Source organism: Amborella trichopoda, chromosome 4 (genome assembly GCF_054954075.1).
Source record: "Amborella trichopoda isolate Santa Cruz 75 chromosome 4, AtrichopodaSantaCruz75HAP2 v2.0, whole genome shotgun sequence".
Taxonomy (NCBI): domain Eukaryota; kingdom Viridiplantae; phylum Streptophyta; class Magnoliopsida; order Amborellales; family Amborellaceae; genus Amborella; species Amborella trichopoda.
In genome coordinates, this window is record NC_142339.1 from 2,608,831 (window position 1) to 2,633,071 (window position 24,241).

The window sequence follows — 24,241 nt, forward strand, 5'->3', positions numbered from 1 at the left end:
TTTGAGATAACACCGTCCAATTTGAATGGATCTACATAGATTAGTAAGCAAAAGTGCACGGCGATGACTCAAAATATTTTATTATTTTATATTTATGCGCATGATTTGTATAAGGCTGTGGCTCTAAACAATCGAAATAAGCCACACTTTCAAATTGTATCGAAAGATGTTCTTTTAGTATTGGAAATCTTTGTGATAGCCTAAAAGACTATTTTTATATTTAATTATAAAATTTAAAGCTCTAAAAATAATATAGATCAAGCATATCTATGAATGCAATTCTTGAAAATTGATGGTCCAAAAAATATATTACAAGATGAACTATTTTCAAGACTTAAAATTTAATTTTTTTCTTATATTCATATATCTTGAGGTTGAAATGATCGATTTTTTAGCATCTAAATGAATTTAGGAGGTATTCCTTAATTTGATTGTTAAGAGCCTAACCCTCAAATAAACTTTTTCCTATATTTTATTTTTACAAATCATTTGAACCTCTTCCAGTCCTCCTAGTAGTTCCTATAAAGGTTCCACTTCCTCTCACTTCACAGAACAATCCTGCAGTGGTGGATAAAATAATAGGCTTGAAAACCTTTCGAGTGAGGTTTCAAACTACAGGGCATTGGTTTAAAAATCTAGAGCACCAGCCATGGGAATTAGGGTTCCGAAAGTGGTTACTAAGTATTCTCCCGGCAGCCAGTTCATGTCCCCATTGAGATCAAGCTTGATGGTATTGTCAAGTCTGCAATTACTCTGTGTTTCAGCAGGTTTGAACTCCATTTTTGTCCAATTTAAAGCTCTAAAAAATTTCAGTTTTTTCTTCTAATTTGTAACTATGATAAACTTTTCCGTCAAAAAAGAAAAAAAAAACTTATGGTGAACTTTGATATCTCTTAGCTACATTTTCTCATTTTTTTGGGGATTTCTTTGGATTTTTTTCTTATGTGACTACACCTTTAGATCAATTCATTCAACATTTTTATGTCTGAGCTATATTTCTGGTGGTTCAATTTTCCAAATGGCAATGAGGAATGCAGCTAATTTTAGTCCTCCAATCCGAGGATTCGATATTCTATTATTTTGTTTAAAATAAAATGAATTGATTTAAAGACGAGATTGAAGAAATATTTGAGTCAAGTCAGGGCATGATTGTTAGCTATAGTTATCTGGCAAATGGGCATTTGCAGAAGAGGTGCAAGAGTGGTTCTAATAATTTTCGAGCAGAGACTATTGGGACACCTCTATATTTTGGAGCAACCCACTCTTTGATGGATTCATGAGGATGAAACCCTTTAACATGTTTGCTTCATGTAATGATTACTAATTTATCAGGTTCCAAGCCATTTTGTTTAAAGCAGGATCTGGTCCATCCTCTCCATGCACTCACTTGAACCTTGATCGATCTTAGTGAATAATACACTCACTTGGTGGTGGTGGTGGTGGTGGTGGTGGTGGTGGTGGTGGTGGTGGTGGTGGGTGCGAGTGCAGTGCTATTGATGGTGTGGGTGTGGCGGTTGCAGTGGAGGTGTTTTGTATAAAATGACATATTTTTTAATGAATATTAAATGGTATCCATGCATGCTCATATCGCATTTTATGTTTGTTTTGACATGTTAAACTGTTTCTTATTGATGTTTTGGCAGCGTATCCATAGAGACAGCTTGATACCTTAGATTAGATCTTAACATGTGATTGATATGCAAAAGGGGCATGATTTCTTAAAAATATTATCTATTACATATTGTTATGCATCGTCATCATCATCGTCAAAGCCTTTTTCTAATTAATTGAGATCGGCTACAAGAATTATTGTCTTCCATTCTGCTCTATTAAAGACCATATCCTCATTACATGTTGTTATATTTATTTGCCTTATTTTACTCTAGCTAATAATTTATTTCTTTCTTAATATAAGTATTGTGATTATGGGTACTCCTACATCCGTTTTCGTCTTTGTATTGCCTGTGCCACAACTGAGAACTTGTTGGTCTTCTTACTCTTAAGCGTGCTTGATGAGAGACTTTAGAGAGTCGAATTCTACTGGACAATGATCACCTAAGACAAGTCAGAAGGCAAATTTTGTAAACATCATGCCGTTCCGTCCTGTCTTACAGTGGTTGTTGTCCATGGCATCCGACAAAGGGCGGTTGTGGAGATCAGGACTGGTTTCTATCGGTTCGTCCTATCACTCTGTTGTTTGAAATTTTTGTCACATTCACACACAATACAAATTGTTGTTTAGAGTTGCATCTCCCCCTTGGGTTTTTCTCTTGGTAGGTTAACTCAATGTTTGAATTATATGTATTATGAACCATATAACCACATAAAATGATCATGTAACCCATGGATACATACACCTACACACACAACAAATCTCATGAATGCTTCAATGTAACACCATTTTAGAATATCTTAAATGCACATTGTATATTCATTGCATTTTCTCTTTCCTTTTTTTTTAAAAAAGATTGACCTTACCAAATAACCTCCTTACCGATGTCATTACATGGAAGAGGCTTGTAGTTTTGGCCCCTCCCTCGACCACTTAATTTGTGATTTCAGGATTAAATATCTATTCTCTATCGAGAGTTTCATGAAGCTTTCATTTTGGCAATTTGGTGGCGCATATGGTAAGTAGGAATGGCAATATGAGTTTATTAGTCATGGTCAAGGTGCGGTGGTGATTGTAGTGGTGGCTGTGGTGGTGGGGGGTGAGAGTGCAGGTCGGAGGCATAGATAGCAAGTCGGGGAATATCAATAAATTCGCTCACCATAAAATTGAAAACAAATCGTTTTTATTTTAAAAAGTCGGATGAAAAAATTTGGTAAAAAATATGAATTGACAAAAATACTTCATGTAAGGATATCATTAATATATCGGTTTAGGGATTAGGCTAAAAAAATCGGAGTAACAAATCGAATAAATTTATAATATTAGAAATTTTGAAATTCTAAAAAATAAAAATTATATCAAAACTATCAATAATTAACTCATCTATAAAAATTTATTAAACTAATATAATTAAATCAATTAATTTAGATGCTTCATGACTCTGATGCAATTATCCAATATCAAATACATAATTAACTAGTATATACCAACAAAAATTGTACCATATAAATCTACCCGTTACATATAAAAAACAAATATATTATATAAATTTATTTATTAAATATTTTAACTATAGTATGATGATAAATATACTATATAAATTTATTCATTAAATACTTAAACATCACAGCTTCTAGAGGTACAAAAAAATACACGATTTTGTTTTCTAGTTGCAAGGGTTTAACTATAGTATGGTGACTATGGTCGCACCATAACTATAGTTAAAGTTTTTTGAATTTCTTTAATCGAAAAGAGGCGCGTAGAAGTTAGGGTTTCACAGCTCTGCGTTTACGGTTTGAGAGAGGAGGAAGAAGGAAGAGAGAGAAGAAGGTTACGGTTTAGAGAGAGGAAGAAGACGGAAGAGACGAAAATAGGGCTGGGCTCATAGCCAGGGGTTATAGAGAGAGAAGAAAGGAAGAAGGAAGAGGTCACGGGCTTCACAAACCCTAATGGAAGAGGCCCTAACTGATTTTTAGTAAGAGAAAAGGAAGATTGATTTTTAGTAAGAGAAAAGGAAGATGTGATGCTGATTTGGGATAGTTTGAAGAGGGTTTTTCTCTCTGATTTGGGATGTTGTTTGAGAGAAAGCCCTAACTATACTGATTTGTCAAGAGGCCTTAACTGATTTTTAGAGAGAGAGAAAGGAAGAGGGTTCATTTTCTTGGGGAAACAGCAAGCAGAGCTGAAGGATTAGGTTTGGGGACTAATCCTATATGTACAATTGCTTGCTCCTGTAAGTTTACAATTCACACTATATTGTTTATCTTTGTTATCACATAATCAAAAGCAAAATATTGACTACTTTGTCCTGTAGTCAGATTTTCTGCTTCTCATTCATCAGTGAAAAACTGTGTTTTGAGCTCTAATTTGTGCCATAAACAGTATTTCCATAAAAACAATTATCACAAATAATCACAGAAATCTGCACGTATATGATTTTCGTTACACAATGATTTACTTTACAAAATGATTTGCTATAAACAGTATTTCATTTACACAATGATTTTCCATAATAACTCTGAAATCTGCATCTATTTGTTTAAGTTTTTTTTAAAAAAGGGAAAAAAAATCGTTCAATCTGCAAGTGTGGCTTTGAAGAACATTGCGGGGATACAAATTTATATTTTAGGTTTTTTTTTGAAATATTTTTTTTTTTTTCAAAGGCATGAACGTAGCAATGGCTGCAATACACAAAACAGGAAAAAAAAAAATATATCTTTCAAAAAAAAGTTATAGGTAAAAAAAGATGGGATTTTTTGGCCTGATTTAAATCGTATTATAAAAAAAGCTGGTTTTAAACTTTTTAAGAAAACTAGGCGACTTTTTCTGACCTTTTCAAAAATTCGCTGTTTAAAACTGTTCCATAAAAACGCCTATTTTTTTAAAAAATCACCGATTAAATGATGATTTGCTTACTAGGGTCGGAGGTGAGGATGCTGTGGCGGTGGAGGTGTGATGGTCCTGGCAGTGAGGGCCAAGCGGTGGAGTTGTGGTGGCGCTGGGAGAGAGGAGGGACGGAGGGAGGGACGGAAAGGGAGGAGAGGCGATGGGATAAAGTTGGCCCATTTTATAAGTGAAATGAAAGTGAGTATTCCTCTTTCCTCCTCACTTATAAAATGGCATCTTGTTTACAAGGGTGCGGTTCGTATAGAGCCTAGGCTCTAAACAATCAAATTAGAGCCTACCTTCAAATAGTGGTTTCAATACTGGAAATTTTTGTGAGAGGCTTAAAATATATTTTCATCTTCATTTATAAAGTTTAAAGCTTAAAAAATAGTGTAGATCGACAGATCTATGAAGACTTGAAAATCTTGAGAATTGATGGTCCAAAAATGCGTTACAAAATACACTATTTCCAAAACTTGAAATCCATTTTTTTCTCATGTCCATACATCTTGATATCAAGATGATCAAGTTGAGGATATTTGGGCATCAAAACAACCTCTTCCGGTGATTTGTTTTTTTGGTAGGCTCCAATTTGATTGTTAAGAACCTCGGCTCTATATAAACTTTCCCCTTTTTACAATGCACTTAATATATATTTAATGGTATCCAATTTTTTGTAAGAGGTTAACTTGTATATTTAATGCTATACATATATGCCCAATTTGATTGTTAAGAACCTCGGCTCTATATAAACTTTCCCCTTTTTACAATGCACTTAATATATATTTAATGGTATCCAATTTTTTGTAAGAGGTTAACTTGTATATTTAATGCTATACATATGTACCCAAATCTGATATTTGCATGTGGTTTCCCATGTTAAACTGTTACCTATTGTTGTTTTGCATTGTATCCATACCAGCTCTTAGAGATAGCTTGAGTACCTTATATTAGGTCTTACCATGTGATTGATGTGCACAAAGGGCATGGTATTTTTAAAATATGATCAATTATCATGTTGTATTAATTTGCTTTATTATATTTTGGTTAATTTATTTTTATTTTTCTTAATATAGGTAATGTGATTATGGGTACTCCTACATCCGTTTTCGTCATTGTATTGCTTGCGCCACCACTGGGAACTTCTCACTCTTTAGCGCCCTTGACGAGAGACTTCAGAAAGAGGAATTCAATAGGACAAGGATCACGTAAGCCAAGACGGACAGCAAATTTTATGATCACCATGCTGTTCCATCTTGGCTTACTGTGATCGTTGTCCATGGCATCCAACAAATGGTTAGCGAAGGGTGGTTGTGGAGATCAGGAGTGGATTCCATTGGTGTGTCGTAAAACTATCTTTTGTGTAATTTATGGTTTTTATTTGTCTCATGCATGCACAACACAAATGGTTGTTTAGAGTTTATCTTCCCTTGGGTTTTTCTCTTGGTACCTTAACTCAATGTGTAAATTATATGTATTATGATCCATATGACTATAGAAAATTATTCTGTAACCTAGGGAATAATGTGGTACACACACACTTAACAAATCCACTTAAGGCCTCAATGTAACATTATTTTAGAATATATTACATTGACAACCCATCTTCATTGCGTTTTCCCTTTCACCCTTTTTTTTTCCTCTTTTAGTATTGATGTTTGGAAACTTTGGTGAGTCTGAGTGGATTCACCTAAGTCTCTCGGGCTTGGTGCCCTGCGTGAGCTTGTAGAAACCCCCAACCTCACCACCTCCCCAAAAGAAAGAACAACAAAAAACGCACACATAGAGCGACAAAAAAAAAGGGTTTATATTTAAGCATTGCTGTACCTGGGCGACTTATTAGTAACTCCCTTGAGTACTATAGCAACTAAGTGAGTGTTTTCTTGGAATATATATATATATATATATATATATATATATATATATATATATATATATATATATATATATATATATATATATATATATATATTTTGGGTGGGTGGGTGGGAGTTGTTGGGATGGAAACACGCCCACTTCATCAATGGCAACACACATTAGCTGTTGCAGTTGGTATGAATTTCTTTAGTACATCCCAATGTCAAGTATGCCGTCACTTGCCTCAAACATCCTTCTTTCACAGGAAAGATGCCTTGACCCTCATTGGTCCCTGTAAATTTCATTTTAGGCTATCAAGGTGCTCACCTAGGCACCTAGGTGCAGGTGGCCCCTCAGACTAATAACCGAATAGGGTATTTTTCGAGGCCCCTTTGGCTATCTGGTCTCCCTGGAGTGTGTAGGTGGCCAGCGTACCGGGCGGCTGAATTTTCAAACAATAAATTCTACTAGTGAGGATAATAAGCACCAACAATAAAATCACCAAGAGAGTTATGCATGGGGTTGGTTGAATGGGTTTGGATGCAATTGTGATGCAGTTACCACTATTGTCCAAAATCAAGCATGCAGCCTCTCACTGTTGAGGAACAGTCAAAGTTCAAAGTCTACTTTTTTTTTTTTCCCCTTAGGGGGATCATCTTAATAAGATCAATAAAATAACTTGGAATGTGAAAAATTCTACCCAAAGTTAGAACAAGATTTTGAATTCGAAGTGCCCAAATATATATAAAAAAGAACGTCCTTATGAAGTTTACACTTTTTTTGCTTTCAAACTTGGAAATATTGAAAAGCTGTCATGCAGCTTTAGCTGGGACCCAACAGAAGGCATTAGCTTCCAGCTTCACTTATTTATTATGCCATATCCATTTAATACTTCCATTGGCAGGTTTAGAAATCAAAGGCAGGAGCGAACTAATTAGGATTTGTTTGAATCAAAGAACCCTCAATTTTGTATGCAGAATCAAATGAGTGCATGAGAGAAGGCCTATGTCCTTGAAAAATTTTGACTCAGAGTAGCTATTCAACTGTTTAATGCACACATATTAGAAGAAACCATATATATATATATATATATATATATATATTCGCAAATTTTGAATGTAAAGACAAATTTGAACTGCATAACTTACTGGTTACATATACAGAGACTTGCAAATTTCTTCCACTCAGGAGGATAAAAAGAAGGTAAAGAAGATAGATTACAATCACACATATTATACTAGAGAAGTCATAGAAGTTATCGACTTTGGTGGTGTACAAATGTCGATGACTTGATTCTAAATCTAACATATCGTCTGATTACAGAGAGAAGAAGAAGGTAAGAAGAGAGGAGAAGAGAAGAGAAGAAGCGATAGTATGAGAAGCTTATGCTGCTATTGCTGAACGAACTCGGTCTTTCCTTGAATGCTTATTCTGCCTCTTCCTTGAGGAGGTCATGGGTATTTATAAAGGGCTGCTGAGAGAGAGCATGTGGCTGACAGTGGTTACTTTCGGACGAAGGAACTTCATGTGGTCCATAGTCGTTTGCTTGTCGAAGAGGGAATCCAAAGATAACGTTGTCGGCGATGAAGGTAGGTACGTGGCTGAAGCAGGAGAGCTCTGGGCGACTGATGGTGATTGATGAGCTGTATAGGGAATATTTGGCGTACGTGTGAGCGTTACGTGTGAGTCGTCGACGAAGGAGGAAGGGACACGTCGGTGGGTGATGTGACCCCAAATTCGTCATATCAGTGAATAGTAAGGAGAGGGAATCTTTACTGTGCTTTTTGATGTGACTCCAAATTAGTCACGTCGTCCTTTACTATTAGGAAAGAATCTTTGTACTATTGCACTGTCTAGTCATGGTCGGATGAAGAGCATCTTTTCTTATTGTGCTTTTGTCATTTTGTGCAGAAGGATAAGAGGGAATCTGTCGTTTTATGCAGAAGGATAAGATGCAGGAGGATAAGAGAGAATCTTTTGCATAAGGCTTGAGTAGACTGTATCGGGCCGGCTGTCGAAAGGAATCGAACTGTCGGGTCGGGTTATTCTGTGGGTTTCTGGCTAAAATCTTCAAGTAGGGGATTTTCGGATTGGACTGTCTCTTCTGAGGTTGCTGGCCTAGTGGTGTCAGGAGCAAAGACATGTAACAGTGTTTGCTCTATTTCTTCGATTGTAGCATTGGGATGTGACTGTTTCAGCTTTTTGAGATAGGCTGAAAAGGTAGGAAGACTCTCAGTATTATTTGACACTGGTTTGAGAGGTTCAGTTGGAGGGGGTATTCGTTTTAACGGCAATGTGGCAGGATTAGTGCTAAAAATGTCCCACCATTTAACTTTCACTGTTTTACCTAATTGGGGAATATATGTATAGTTGTTTGTATTATTTTCAGAGATAGAGTATTCCCATTTGAGAATCCAAGGGATTTGATAGATTGCCATAAAATAGAGATGGTAATCATCTAGGTCAGTACAAGTATTATATTCAACAAATTTGGTTTGTAGAGCTTGAAAGGTATCTGGCAATATTTGGGTTAAAGATCCCCATATTAAAAACCAGTGGCGAAACCAGCTGGGGAATCGTTCTAAAATAGGAAGTTTGAACTGGACATACCAGGAGTGCGTATTATTTGGATTTTGGTAGGCAAATACTTTATGCCATGCTTCAATGTATTCACTATATTTATAAGATTTGTATGGAAATTCTGGATTGAGAAGCCTTTTACCTTGGATGGGATTACATCCCCAATCTTCATAGGAAAGCAATTTTTTGATTTGAATTTTGGAATATGCATATAATTTGGTATTTCCTTGGTAGAAGTGAATTATGGAAGCTGAACCAGTTTCCATGAGAATAGCTTCATACCATTCCCGAGTCTTAATACCATAGGATGAATTCATGTGATTTGACAAGTAGAGGGGAGCTATTTTATATGGGTCAAGTTCAGTATGATCATCAGAAATGATGACTTCTGGTAAAAAGGCGGTATCAATATAAATGGATTTGGCAGAGTTTGAGTTTTGTTTATGTGGGTATGATGCCGGGGAAAATGCCGGGCTTGGAGTGGATAATGGACTTTGGGGAGGAGTCTGTATAAGATATTCTGGTACATTTGTAGATCTAAGAGGTGACATTGGTGTTAGGTCAAGAGAGGAATGGTTGGGCATAAGAGGCCCATACCTATTGCTTAGGATGAGATCCATTGGCTATTTTCCTTTGGAAGGATGAGGATTCATAGTTGTATTATTATTCTTATTTGAGTGAAAGAGTTGCAAACCGTATGAGGAGAATCCGTAAGATGAAATGGTATCGTCTTTAGGTTGTAGGATATGGTCCCCCTTGCAAAAATTCACGGGTTAAGAAATCAGGCAGAGAATTAAAAGAACCGTGAAGATGTTCAATAGAAAAATCGAAAGCAGATAAGATAGCTTGCCATCGAGCAAAGATTTGTTTTGAGACAAGGTTTTGGACATCTTTTTGCAGAATGTCTTTGGCTGCTTTGCAGTCAGTACGAATTAAAAAATGTTGATTAAGAATATCAGTTTGAAATTTGCATACACAATAAATAATAGCAAGTAATTCTTTTTTAACAGTAGAGTAATTCTTTTGGGTAGGATTCCAAGCTTTAGAAGTAAAGCGTATTAATTGTTCTTTAGAATCGATGGATTGTTTTAATATTCCTCCGAGTCTTAATTCGGAAGCATCGCATTCTATAATCTTAAAGGCTGTTGGATTAGATAAATTTAAGCATGGAAGTTCTTTAGCTTTAAGTTTAAGTTTTTGCACAGCTAAAGTATGAATATTAGTCCAAGGTGGAGGATTCTTTTTTAAACGATCATATAAAGGTTTTGCATCTAAAGCCAGGTTTTGGTAAAAATCACTGATATAATTGAGACATCTTAAAAATCGTTGTAATTCAGTTTTATCTAAGATTTTATCAGGAAATTTATCAGCAAAGAGTATTGATCGATCTATTGGAATGATTGTTCCTTGATTAATATTATGTCCGAGAAATCTTATTTGTGTTTTTATACTATATTTCTGTTCTTCAACAACTAATAGTTTATAATTCCACAATCTTTTCATATTTATTATAATTAACCAAGGAAGACATAGAGTAAGTAAATAGGGTAGATTTTGGGCGTAAATGGTATCAGAGCCAACCCTGCTTTAGAGAACTCTTAGTGTTACCAGTTCTGCTATCTTAAGAAACTTAAGAAATTTAATCCATTAGAGAAAGTTGGTCCGAGTGTTAAGGCACGAGACGAAAAAGTCTTATGCAAAGTACCGCCAAGGCCAGGAAGAGCCGCTTAGGGAAAACGCTGGACTTTTGGTCGTCCTGAGTTGTCATTATCCGCAACCTAATAATGGAAAAATTTATTAAGAATCTAACAGATACCACAACTAGTAAAACTAATAGAACTCTAAGAATTAAAAACAAAGAAGAACTTATTATTAATGATATTGAACATCAAATACAGAATTGGAATATACCCAAAGTTCCAATATCCGATATCTACAAAAAAGGTACATTCGATCTCAAAATCGGATATGCCATAAAAACAGTAGAAGAAACTCTCTCTATGACTAACAATCAAGAAGATTTCCAGTTATTATCCAAAAAAATATTACAAGTTCATCAAAATAAGAATTATAAATATTTACATATAGGTTTAATACAAATAGCAGTTAAACCCCTGACAAGGTTAGGATTAAATAATTCTATTTTAGTTTGTTTACGAGATACTAGACATAATAGATTTTCAGATTCGTTATTAGGAATGGTCGAAACTAGTCTATGTAGTGGACCAATATATTTCAATTGTTTCCCAAATTATTCTGTATCACTCACAGATCCAAATATTTTAAATGTTTTATCTTTAAATCTTAAAACACAAGGTTTTGATATGATGGCAGGTTCTCAAAACATAGCCATTGTTTATCGAATATATTATAAAGTAATGACTACCTTATGTCCAAATATACTTCAAATAAATACTAAAGGACAAACAATATTTTTCCAAACTAATATAGAAAAATCAAATACAATTATACCAAAGACAATATCATGGTCAGATATTGTTCTACCCCAAACATGGGCTATCCATAATGAAAACCAACCATCACGAAACCACATCCAAAATATTCCAGACAAAATTACAGAATATACAGACGGAAATATTGAAATACAATTTACTAATAATAGAATCTTGAATAATGCATCCCTCCCGGATACATCTATTGCAGATATCTCTAGTACCTCTAGTAATTATTCATTTCGAGATACAGAACCCTCAAGAAAATCCATTACTACTTATATAAGAAATCCTCCAATGATAAGTGCTCCATCAATACCACAACCACAGATGGATGGATTTATACGAACAGCTGATAACGTTATTATACCTCAATACAAACAAGCTGAAAAAGAACCTTCTGAAGCAGAATTTATCCAAGTACTACAGCTTGAAGAGACATTCACTCGAGATGATATTATAAATGATTTTTTATCCCCAGAAAATAAAAATATTAGAGAATGGTATGTTAAAGAATTCAGGCCAAGATTAGTTGAATTATTTCATTCTCAATTTAATAAATGGAGACAAAAAGGCAATAAAGAGAAATGCTTTTTTGACTGGTTAAGGGATACTCTAAGACAACATAATATCCCAATTCCTGATTTTGAAATAAATACTGTAGAAACCCAATATACTGTTTTCAATACAGCGGATGGAAAAACTATTAAATCCATTCACCCTCCTGAACAAAGTTTAAAAATATAAGGGATAGCAACCACAGTACCAAAACCTCCAGAACAAGTTGTAGAATCCTCCGAAACTCAAATAGTAGTCTATGAAACGATAGCCACACCATATAAGCTTAATAATGCAAATATAGCTCGTGTGGAATTACTTCCACACATAATTGAACAAAATAATTATACAAATCTTTGTCTACATACTCTTGGACAACAAACAAATAGGATTGAAAACCTATTGCAAACTCCTACTTACGCAGAGAAAAAACAATTATTTTTCAAACCACCTCCTGACTTGAATAAAGAAAAATTTCTTATAGGAGATGATAATACAACCCTTATGGGACAATTAATTTCTAAACTATCGAAATTAGAGATAAAAGAACCCAAATCAACAATAATTATTCCACCTCTCCCAGATAATGATAAGGGAAAAACAAAAATTCTTGAACATGATAATATGACCTTACAAGAAGAAATGCTTTTCCAAACTATTGAACCAATATGATCATCTACAGGACCATCTATTGCCAATACAATACAAAATATGCAAGAAACATTTTCAGAAATACAACTCACTCCTGAAAATATAAATCGTATCAATTATAATAAAACCTGGCAACCAATAAATGCTCGGCCTTACTATAAACGACCAACTCCTGTTGATATACAATTAGAAGAAGACTTAACAAGTCATACTTCTACATACTCAGGTCGAACAATTATCGACTGGAATATAGATGGTATCTCTGATCATAGAATCCTAGATACAATAAAGCATATGACTATGTATGCATCTGCTTGTAAAATGGCTGGAAGCCATGACCAAGAAATAGCCAAAGCCATAGTCTCAGGATTTACTGGATGGCTTCGAGGATGGTGGGATTCATACCTGAATGAACAAACAAAACAACAAATATTAACAAATACCCGACAATGGACAGCAAAAAATGAACATAACCAAGATGTAGTATATTCTGAAAGTGATGCTGTCAATTCATTAATATATACAATTGCCCTTCATTTTATAGGAAATACTTCAATACTTGCAGCTAGAACTGCTGATCTTTTATCTAACTTAAGATGTCCTACATTATCACATTATAAATGGTATAAAGATGTATTTTTCTCCCGATTACTTATACGAGAAGATAGTAATCTTGATCATTGGAAAGAAAAATTTGTCGCAGGATTACCTTACCTATTTGCTGAAAAAGTTAAAGAACGCCTCAAAAATAAAAATAGTGGTGTCATAAATTATTACCAATATACATTAGGAGAATTATCTTCAGAAATTTGTGCTGAAGGCCTAGCCCTATGCACAGACCTGAAACTCAAGAAGCAACTTGATAAACAGAATCTAAGTGGCAAAAAAGAATTAGGAGATTTTTGCCAACAATTTGGCTATCATATGGACCAAGGTCATATAGATAAAACCAAACCGCATAAAATCCATAAAGTATATAAAAAGAAAAAACATCGAAATAAACCAAATAAAACTTATAAGTCTTTCCCAACTAAACAGAAAAAATATAAGAAATTTACAAAACGATTTGCTTCTAAATCATTTCAAAATAAAAAGAAATTACCTGTTTGTTATAAATGTGGCAAAGTAGGTCATTATAAAAGTCAATGAAAGTTAAACAAAAATTAGATTCTATTACTTTAGATGAATCCATCAGGAATAAAATCTATGATATTATTCAATTATATGATTCAACAGATAGTTCAGACTCAGATACTACTTCTTCTAGTAGTGATACTTCTTTTATAGGCACAATACATAATGATGACTTTTACTGGTCAGATACTAGTCCGGATATCGAAAAAGATGATGAAATATGTCAATGTCCTATTACATCCTCCGGTATTCATACATTAACAAAAGAGGATAATCTTATTCTGGACTTAATAGAAAAATTATCCGACCCTAATGAAAAAAGAGAGATAATTACTCAGTTTATCAATTTAACCAAATCAAAAACAAAACATACACCATTGGTTAAACTTCCTGATAATTATAATTTTTCTGACATCATGAAAAGGATCAGTCAGCATGAAGCTACCCAAAAAGAACCTACTATTGCTGACCTCAAATCCGAAGTCAATAATGTAAAAATAGAATTATCCCAATTAAAAACAAGGATCCAAATCCTCGAACTTCATGACAATACCTCTGAACTACATACTGAGGATAATACAATAGAATTTAATCATTTACTCAAATCATATCATCCCAATGATTATTTAGATCAAATGACTTATGGTGAATCATCAAATAAACATTCGGTAAATTTGATAAATAGAATAATAACACAAAAATGGTTTGTCTTGATAAATATTGTAATAAATGATGAATATGAGTTTCAATCTTTAGCATTAATAGATTCAGGTGCTGATTTAAATTGCCTTAATGAGGGATTAGTTCCTACAAAATATTTTGATAAAACTACGTAAATTCTCAATACCGCCGATGGTGGTAGACTCTTTATCAAATACAAATTATCCAATGCTAAAATATGTACAGAAGGACATTGTTTCCCAACTCCATTCATAATGGTCAAAGGACTCAGTCAAGCTGTGATCCTTGGTGTCCCTTTTCTTACTTTACTATACCCAGTTACAGTTTCTCATACCGGTCTTGAAACAAATACACATGGTACTCCTATTAAATTTGAATTTCTTGATAAACCAAAGATTAAAGAAATCAATACTGTGAAACAAAATATGAAATACAAAGAAAATTTCTTAGGATCTTTGCAACTTGAAATCAAACATAAGCTCACTAGCGAAAAGCTCCAATCTCCTGAGATAATACAAAAAATACAACATCTCAAAAGCTTTATTGAAAAGGAAATATGCAATGAATTACCAAATGCTTTTTGGCATAGAAAACAACATATTGTAGGTTTACCATATGAACCCAGTTTTAGTGAAACAAAAATACCAACAAAAGCTAGACCAATTCAGATGAATACCGAATTATTACAAACATGTCAAATAGAAATAAATGACCTAATCCAAAAGAAATTAATACGTCCTAGTTCATCTCCTTGGAGTTGTTCTGCTTTTTATGTAAATAAAAATGCTGAGCAGGAACGAGGAGTTCCACGGTTAGTCATCAATTATAAACCTCTTGATAAAGTTTTAAAATGGATTCGATATCCCATTCCAAATAAAAAAGATTTACTTGATAGATTATTACATGCTGTAATCTTCTCCAAATTCGATTTAAAATCTGGTTTTTGGCAAATCCAGATAAAAGAAGAAGATAAATACAAAACAGCCTTCAATGTCCCATTCGGACAATATGAGTAGAACGTCATGCCTTTTGGGCTTAAAAATGCTCCATCTGAATTTCAAAAAATAATGAATGATATCTTTAATCCTTTTTATAAATTTATGATTGTTTATATCGATGATGTTTTAGTCTTTTCAGAATCAATAGAACAACATTTTAAACATCTTCATACTTTTATTCACACGATAAAAACAGCTGGATTAGTTGTCTCTGCCAAAAAACTAAATTTGTTCCAAACAAAAATAAGATTTCTCGGACATAATATTAATCAAGGAACAATCATTCCAATAGATCGATCAATACTCTTTGCTGATAAATTTCCTGATAAAATCTTAGATAAAACTGAATTACAACGATTTTTAGGATGTCTCAATTATATCAGTGATTTTTACCAAAACCTGGCTTTAGATGCAAAACCTTTATATGATCGTTTAAAAAAGAATCCTCCACCTTGGACTAATATTCATACTTTAGCTGTGCAAAAACTTAAACTTAAAGCTAAAGAACTTCCATGCTTAAATTTATCTGATCCAACAGCCTTTAAGATTATAGAATGCGATGCTTCCGAATTAGGACTCGGAGGAATATTAAAACAATCCATCGATTCTAAAGAACAATTAATACGCTTTACTTCTAAAGCTTGGAATCCTACCCAAAAGAATTACTCTACTGTTAAAAAAGAATTACTTGCTATTATTCATTGTGTATGCAAATTTCAAACTGATATTCTTAATCAACATTTTTTAATTCGTACTGACTGCAAAGTAGCCAAAGACATTCTGCAAAAAGATGTCCAAAACCTTGTCTCAAAACAAATCTTTGCTCAATGGCAAGCCATCTTATCTGCTTTCGATTTTTCTATTGAACATCTTCACGGTTCTTCTAATTCTCTGCCTGATTGCTTCACCCGTGAATTTTTGCAGGGGGGACCATATCCTACAACCTAAAGACGATACCATTTCATCTTACGGATTCTCTTCATACGGTTTGCAACTCTTTCACTCAAATAAGAATAATAATACAACTATGAATCCTCATCCTTCCAAAGGAAAACAGCCAATGGATCTCATCCCAAGCAATAGGTATGGGCTTCTTATGCCCAACCATTCCTCTCTTGACCTAACACCAATGTCACCTCTTAGATCTACAAATGTACCAGAATATCTTATACAAACTCCTCCCCAAAGTCCATTATCCACTCCAAGCCCGGCATTTTCCCCGGCATCATACCCACATAAACAAAACTCAAACTCTGCCAAATCCATTTATATTGATACCGCCTTTTTACCAGAAGTCATCATTTCTGATGATCATGCTGAACTTGACCCATATAAAATAGCTCCCCTCTACTTGTCAAATCACATGAATTCATCCTATGGTATTAAGACTCGCGAATGGTATGAAGCTATTCTCATGGAAACTGGTTCAGCTTCCATAGTTCACTTCTACCAAGGAAATACCAAATTATATGCATATTCCAAAATTCAAATCAAAAAATTGCTTTCCTATGAAGATTGGGGATGTAATCCCATCCAAGGTAAAAGGCTTCTCAATCCAGAATTTCCATACAAATCTTATAAATATAGTGAATACATTGAAGCATGGCATAAAGTATTTGCATACCAAAATCCAAATAATACGCACTCCTGGTATGTCCAGTTCAAACTTCCTATTTTAGAACGATTCCCTAGCTGGTTTCGCCACTGGTTTTTAATATGGGGATCTTTAACCCAAATATTGCCAGATACCTTTCAAGCTCTACAAACCAAATTTGCTGAATATAATACTTGTACTGACCTAGATGATTACCATCTCTATTTTATGGCAATCTATCAAATCCCTTGGATTCTCAAATGGGAATACTCTATCTCTGAAAATAATACAAACAACTATACATATATTCCCCAATTAGGTAAAACAGTGAAAGTTAAATGGTGGGACATTTTTAGCACTAATCCTGCCACATTGCCGTTAAAACGAATACCCCCTCCAACTGAACCTCTCAAACCAGTGTCAAATAATACTGTGAGTCTTCCTACCTTTTCAGCCTATCTCAAAAAGCTGAAACAGTCACATCCCAATGCTACAATCGAAGAAATAGAGCAAACACTGTTACATGTCTTTGCTCCTGACACCACTAGGCCAGCAACCTCAGAAGAGACAGTCCAATCCGAAAATCCCCTACTGGAAGATTTTAGCCAGAAACCCACAGAATAACCCGACCCGACGGTTCGATTCCTTTCGACAGCCGGCCCGATACAGTCTACTCAAGCCTTATGCAAAAGATTCTCTCTTATCCTCCTGCATCTTATCCTTCTGCATAAAACGACAGATTCCCTCTTATCCTTCTGCACAAAATGACAAAAGCACAATAAGAAAAGATGCTCTTCATCCGACCATGACTAGACAGCGCAATAGTACAAAGATTCTTTCCTAATAGTAAAGGACGACGTGACTAATTTGGAGTCACATCAAAAAGCACAGTAAAGATTCCCTCTCCTTACTATTCACTGATATGACGAATTTGGGGTCACATCACCCACCGACGTGTCCCTTCCTCCTTCGTCGACGACTCACACGTACCGCTCACACGTACGCCAAATATTCCCTATACAGCTCATCAATCACCATCAGTCGCCCAGAGCTCTCCTGCTTCAGCCACGTACCTACCTTCATCGCCGACAACGTTATCTTTGGATTCCCTCTTCGACAAGCAAACGACTATGGACCACATGAAGTTCCTTCGTCCGGAAGTAACCACTGTCAGCCACATGCTCTCTCTCAGCAGCCCTTTATAAATACCCATGACCTCCTCAAAGGAAGAGGCAGAATAAGCATTCAAGGAAAGACCGAGTTCGTTCAGCAATAGCAGCATAAGCTTCTCATACTATCTCTTCTTCTCTTCTCTTCTCTTCTCTTCTCTTCTTACCTTCTTCTTCTCTCTGTAATCAGACGATAGGTTAGATTTAGAATCAAGTCATCGACATTTGTACACCACCAAAGTCGGTAACTTCTATGACTTCTCTAGTATAATATGTGTGATTGTAATCTATCTTCTTTACCTTCTTTTTATCCTCCTGAGTGGAAGAAATTTGCAAGTCTCTGTATATGTAACCAGTAAGTTATGCAGTTCGAATTTGTCTTTACATTCAAAATTTGCGATTATACTCATACGTCGTGGATCATATTTGACATTTCTGTACTTCCAATAATTATCATTTTATTTGTGTTTTTATATATATATATATATATATATATATATATATATATATATATATATATAGGGTAGGAAATTGGAGGAAGAATGCCCATCTTTCATCACATATCCTGAAGACATGGAGGAAGTTATTTGGGGTTGTTTTAGAGAGAGGAACGGGGCTGATTCATCGCGTTTAAGGTGGATTTTTGGCAGCCATCAACAAGAGTTAAGATTGGGGGAATGCAATCGGACTTAGGGGGTTATGTGAAAGCTTAAACCAGATTTTTTTCTGCAAAAGTTATGTGCGGATTTGATTTCAAAATTCATATTTCTTAGAGGCAAATATGAATGTTAAAAGGAAATGATGATAACTTATTTGTAGTGTTAATGGGAGTTGTAATGGTAGATGTGTAAAATTTTTTGTGCTTTGCTTTCCATGTTGTATTGAAAAGAAGATTGTAATCAGAATGTTGGAGATGATGATTGTGAATTATGAAAAGAAGATTGAACTCAGAATATTGGAGATGATGCTTGTGAATTATTATGCTGCAAACTGTTTTTATCTTGTAATTCATTTTCTGTTCTGTATTGAGGTGTTAAGCATATGTATGTGTTGTCTTTGAATTAAGAATTCGCATAATAGATAGTACCTTGTTTTCCTACAAATTAGTTTAAGAGCGAAGTGCACTTGAATGAATGTTTATTATTGGTATTTTTGTTATTGGTGTATTTGCTGAAATTATTGAGAGAGTCTCTCGTGTATAGTTTCTGCTCAAAGTGTTTGCTGTTTTGAAGGATTTCTCAAATTATTTGTAAATCGGTTATTTGCTCTACTTTTATAAGAGGGAAATTTTTTGGAAAATTGCATTAAACATTAAGTTGTAAGAACTCAAGTTTATATATTCTAGCTGAATCTTTCAGTCAAATGCTGGCCTCAGTGAATAACAACGGCTTTCTTTTTGGCTTTTGAGTGGCATCTGCGGTATTGTTAATCTCATACTTGCAGTAGCAAATGACAATAATAGTTTAAGATGTGTCTGATGATAAAATGGAAGACCTTTAGCTCTTTAAGGACTTGACAAAGCTAATTGCTTGCGAGGAAGATGAAGTCAAGCGTCTTGCCAAGGTGATGGGATATGGAGTTGATAGATTCCCTTGTAAGAACCTTGGCCTCCCTTTACAGATCGCCATCTCTCAAGAGCAGGTTGGGATCCATGTTGGAGAGATTCCAAAAGATACTGGATATATGGAAGGATATATATACTTATTAATAGGGGTGAGATTCCTTGAATCTAATCTCCTCTTTCCATTTTGCTGCTCGACTATATGACAGTTACAACTAATCCCACCTCAGGCATAAAAAGGTTAAGAGACTTTGATGAAAGCAATTTTGTGGGGTGCTCGTGAAGGTGCTTACAAGTTTCATCTGGCTAGCTGGAGAGGAAGGTTTGTGCACCAAAAAGACTGGGTGGACTTGGGAAAAGGCAACTCTTAACCAAATGGTGGTGGCAATATGCCACTGATACCAATCATCTATGGAGGAAGGTGGTTTCAGAGTCAGATGAATATGATTGTTTCGTTGTATTTGTGCAGATTAAAAGCATTGAGAGGGAATATAAAGTACTCGTTTCTCACAAGGATGGAGCTGCCTCCACTTGAAACAAATAGAAAAGTTGAGAATCCAGAGGGCTAAGGTATGTGCCAGCGACGTTGAACTAAGTGACATAGTTGTCACCATTGTGCACAGTATCCACATAGTTGTCACCATTGTGCACGCAATACTTCACAACTGTTGGTATACAGAAAAGTTGCATTATTCTTGGCAATTTCTGGTAGTGTGCTGTAAAACTATGAAGATTGTAAATTTGTTGCTCACTTCAGAATAATTTTATCTTTCTTCTTGAAATGAAAGTGTTCACTAATGGTGAGAATGCGGCTTATGTTACTGACGCCATCTATTTCCCTTGTGCATCTTGTTTGTTTTCTTAATTGGCACCATGAGCCATTTGTTCGTCTTCTGCGTTTATTTCTTTCCTCAATTTGGTATTAAGCTTATCCGTTTGTCTTAGCAGTTCGTACCATAAGGCAAATGTCATGAGTTTTTCACGTCCCTGGATAGATCTGCGAGTTCTGGCTTTAAAACACAAATAAAGTCGTCCTTTTCTAGTGGATTTGGGCTCGGGATTTTGACACCCTGCAAGTTTGAATTCTAACATTGGGCTGTCGAAAAACGATAAAAAAGCCTAATTGTTTACTTTTTCTCATGTCTTTAATTTTCTTATTGTTTCACGTTTTGGAATTTTGACGTAAAAACAACCCGACTTCTCTTGATTTGGACAGTTGACTGAAGAGCTTCTCTTGCAGGGGCCGCACCAATGTGGGCTCCAAAGTAAATTTCAAAAAAATTGAACCAGGTGATTTGTTAGTTTTGTGATTTGTTACCTTTGTAATTTGTTTTTTGGGAAAATTATGTAAATATCTGTTGTAGTTTTCGTTATTAACAAAATACCGAATACTTTTTGTTATTACTGATATATCAGTTTTTTGGACTTCATAATTTTTTTTTTAAAAATAGACGAAACTACCCATTTCGGTTTTTCAAAACCAAAATCAGGCTAATTTCAGTTTTTGAAGAATCGAAAATTTTAAATTTTCGGGTTTTGAAGAACCGGAAAATTTCTTTCTTGTGGGTCCTTTGTGTATACTTAAACTAGAAACTTTATCATAATCTAATGCACTTAGCACCTCCGGAGGGGCATCCACTGGGGTTGGACTTTAACTGCATGTAGTGATCCCTAGTATGGCTAGTATCCATTGTCTGCCATCAACAAAAGACTTGAGATGCTCCTTTGGATTACAGTATACCATACTGTACTCAACTCGATTATGGTATTCTTAGCGTACCATAAACCCATATATATGTTTACAATTTCTGTATACTCATTCCTAGTTTCTTGTTTTGTAGTTTCTTTGGGCATGGAATCCAAGCACTCGGCTAACTGCTGATGAGGCACTTCAACACTACTTTTTCCAGGTATTAGTTTCTTGAAAACATTTGACCTGCTTTGTTTGTGCACGTCGCTGATTAATTTTGATATAGGCTAGTTGAGTGATCGAACTTTGCTTTTGAGCAGCCCTGCTTCTATGTTCCTCCATCTTTTTGTCAAAAGACCGTTTGTGGGCCTAAAATTCTTTGTAAAGGTTCAACTTCTTCCACTTCTAATTTTATTTTGATTTACTGACCATTGTCTCTAAATTGATTCAAATGAAGTACAATATCAAATCTGAAAACTTCAAAATTTAAACTAAAAAATTGGCACCTTTCACCACTTTTTTGGAGTCTCAATCCAGATATAAGCCTAACTGCAAAAAGGCGTACCGAGATTGCTTTTCTTTGGAATTAATGATGATCTATCTGTAACTTTTGTTCGCTATGAATCCAGTTAGATGAAGATACTTGGAAAATAGATTATGGCTCTTGGGGTTTGAAAATATTACCAAGGATTTTGTGTTCTTAAGTTAGAAAAGTTGCAACAGTTCTAAATAATTGGCCTGAATTAGTGTGAGGAATCGATTCTATCCCTGTCGTCAAGCCAAGTGATTGTTTCTTCCTGAAGGCCAATTAAGATGTATTTGAAAATGAGTTTTCCTTGTTATGTTGTACCCCTTTTTTTATTTAAAAGCGTGCTATACTGTCCAATGATTCAAAGAAAATATTAGCCCTCTGGGTTTGTATTTTGAAATGAATGATGCATGGCTGGAGTTACAATGGAACCCACTAATGACGTACACATTCTGTTTTGGTGTGTTCCATACCTTTCTCTTCACTGTTCTCATTTCATCAGACCATCATGATCTACATGACTACGTTTTTCTAAAGTCCATTGACCATATTATAATATCCCTTTTATCACAATATATCATCCTTTTTTATTATAAATTTTATTTTTTGATGAACAACAAACCTAGAGATTATCCATCTCAAGTTTCTCATGTAAAATCTCAATTTGGTTCAGCTGCAAAATTGCGGCTAGAGAATGACCAGGTAGCGTATGTTAATAGATATTTTTAAGTTCTGGCCTTGTAATCATTGTTTGAAAATCCGCTCGATCTAACCGGTAACCACCCGGTTAGATTGGAACCGGCTCCTTGCCAGTTCCGGTTTCAGGCGGTTTTGGTGATCGACCGGTATTTTAAAAATAAAAATTCAAAAAAATGTCTATAAAATACCAAAAATAAGGAATTTAATTTGTAATACATTTTTTAATATTTTTTACATGTGGTAAATATTAATTTTGGTCATTAATACTTACTTTTAAAATCCATTTTTTCATTAATTTTCAACTTCATTTGAATGTGTTTTGTTTTAATCATTCTTTATATGCTTTTTATATTTTAGTAGAGTTTTTTTTGTATATTTTTTATTTTTTTCAACAATTTTTTGTCCGCCTAGGACTTGCTTGGTTAGAACGGTTGAATCGGCCGGTTTACCGGTTAGGCTGGTTATACCGCTTTTGGCCCTATATCCAGTTAACCGTTCCGGTTCGATTTTACGAACACTGCTTGTAATCTTCTAATGTGAACCGATAAAGTTATTCTCTTCTTACTAACTTCTCCTATTCTCCAAATAGGATTTTGTCTTATTGTAAAGGACAGCGTATAAAATATTTGTTTCCGATGAAAGATGTTCCAAATGAGACACAGCATATGAGATATCTCTATCCCATGGAAGATACTTCAGGTAATAGACTTGACTTAATAGGTGAAAATAAGTTTGTGCATGTGAGTGTAAATATGCTGATATATTTAATTCTCTTGGCAGGATGTTTTCTTGGTAACATTGGAATACTTAGAAATTGACTAAATGTCCATACTCCATAGTTTTTATATTTTTTCCATATTCTTAAAGTACTGTAATGCCTCTTAAGTAGTCTTTGAGGAAAAATATTCAAAAACTTCTAGTAAGCATAGCAAATACCTGCGAATGGCTTCTGCCATGGTCCATTTCAATATAGATGTACTCCTTTTAGTGGCTTGAGGTTCATATGGATTACTTGTCCTCTCTTAAACACCTTTTGTTCCTTCTTGTCAATTTCATGCGCTTCCGTTCTATGCATTCTCTACTATCATTTATTATAGTGTTGGGATTCCCATTCACAATATAAATTTATTATAGGAACCTCGTTATTTTATGTGTTTTACACTAGGTTCCTTTAACAGTTTGATCATGTTTGTGGTTAATCTTATGCCAAATATCTGCATGTGTTTATCTCAATGAACATCAGGGCTGTAGGTCATTTGAATGGAACTGGCTTTCATCATATCAACATACTTCTTCCGAGTTCCGCCAAATACAATTCTGCCAAGCATGAAGATGACTATGACTGGGGGACAACATACTGCTTCCGAATTCTTTGTAACAAACTGCATGGTTAAATTATTTTTTGATTTTTTGTAAGCCAAATATAATTTAGCAGAGCATGAAGATGACTATGACTGGGGGACAACATGCTGCTTCTGAGATCCTTGTAACAAACTGCATAGTTAAAGACAAGGAATTTTTTTTGATTTTTTTGTAAGAATCGATGTTCATAATTTCAAGTGATTTGGATTTGTAGAAAAAAATAAAAA

General features: G+C 34.7%; 1 protein-coding gene across 15 annotated transcripts; it reads left to right on the top strand.

Annotated features, from left to right (window-relative positions):
- Positions 1-41: 41 nt before the first annotated feature.
- LOC110007714 (uncharacterized) lies at positions 42-24,241 on the top strand. Of its 15 annotated transcripts, XR_016053785.1 has the most exons (9): positions 3,007-3,845; positions 4,532-4,696; positions 5,575-5,837; positions 18,696-19,886; positions 20,204-20,304; positions 20,975-21,024; positions 21,576-21,644; positions 23,242-23,351; positions 23,896-24,241. XR_016053785.1 is itself a non-coding variant. In XM_088864326.1 (3 exons), the coding sequence occupies exon 3, from the start codon at positions 16,438-16,440 to the stop codon at positions 17,626-17,628; it is 1,191 nt and encodes a 396-aa protein (XP_088720452.1). In that variant the 5' UTR covers positions 1,463-3,845; positions 4,532-4,696; positions 16,335-16,437; the 3' UTR covers positions 17,629-18,566. The 15 variants fall into 15 exon arrangements, 1 of the variants encoding a protein (XP_088720452.1); XR_002281817.2 differs by having other exon boundaries at positions 3,008-3,845; positions 18,696-20,304; positions 20,951-21,024; XR_016053783.1 differs by having other exon boundaries at positions 3,008-3,845; positions 18,696-20,304.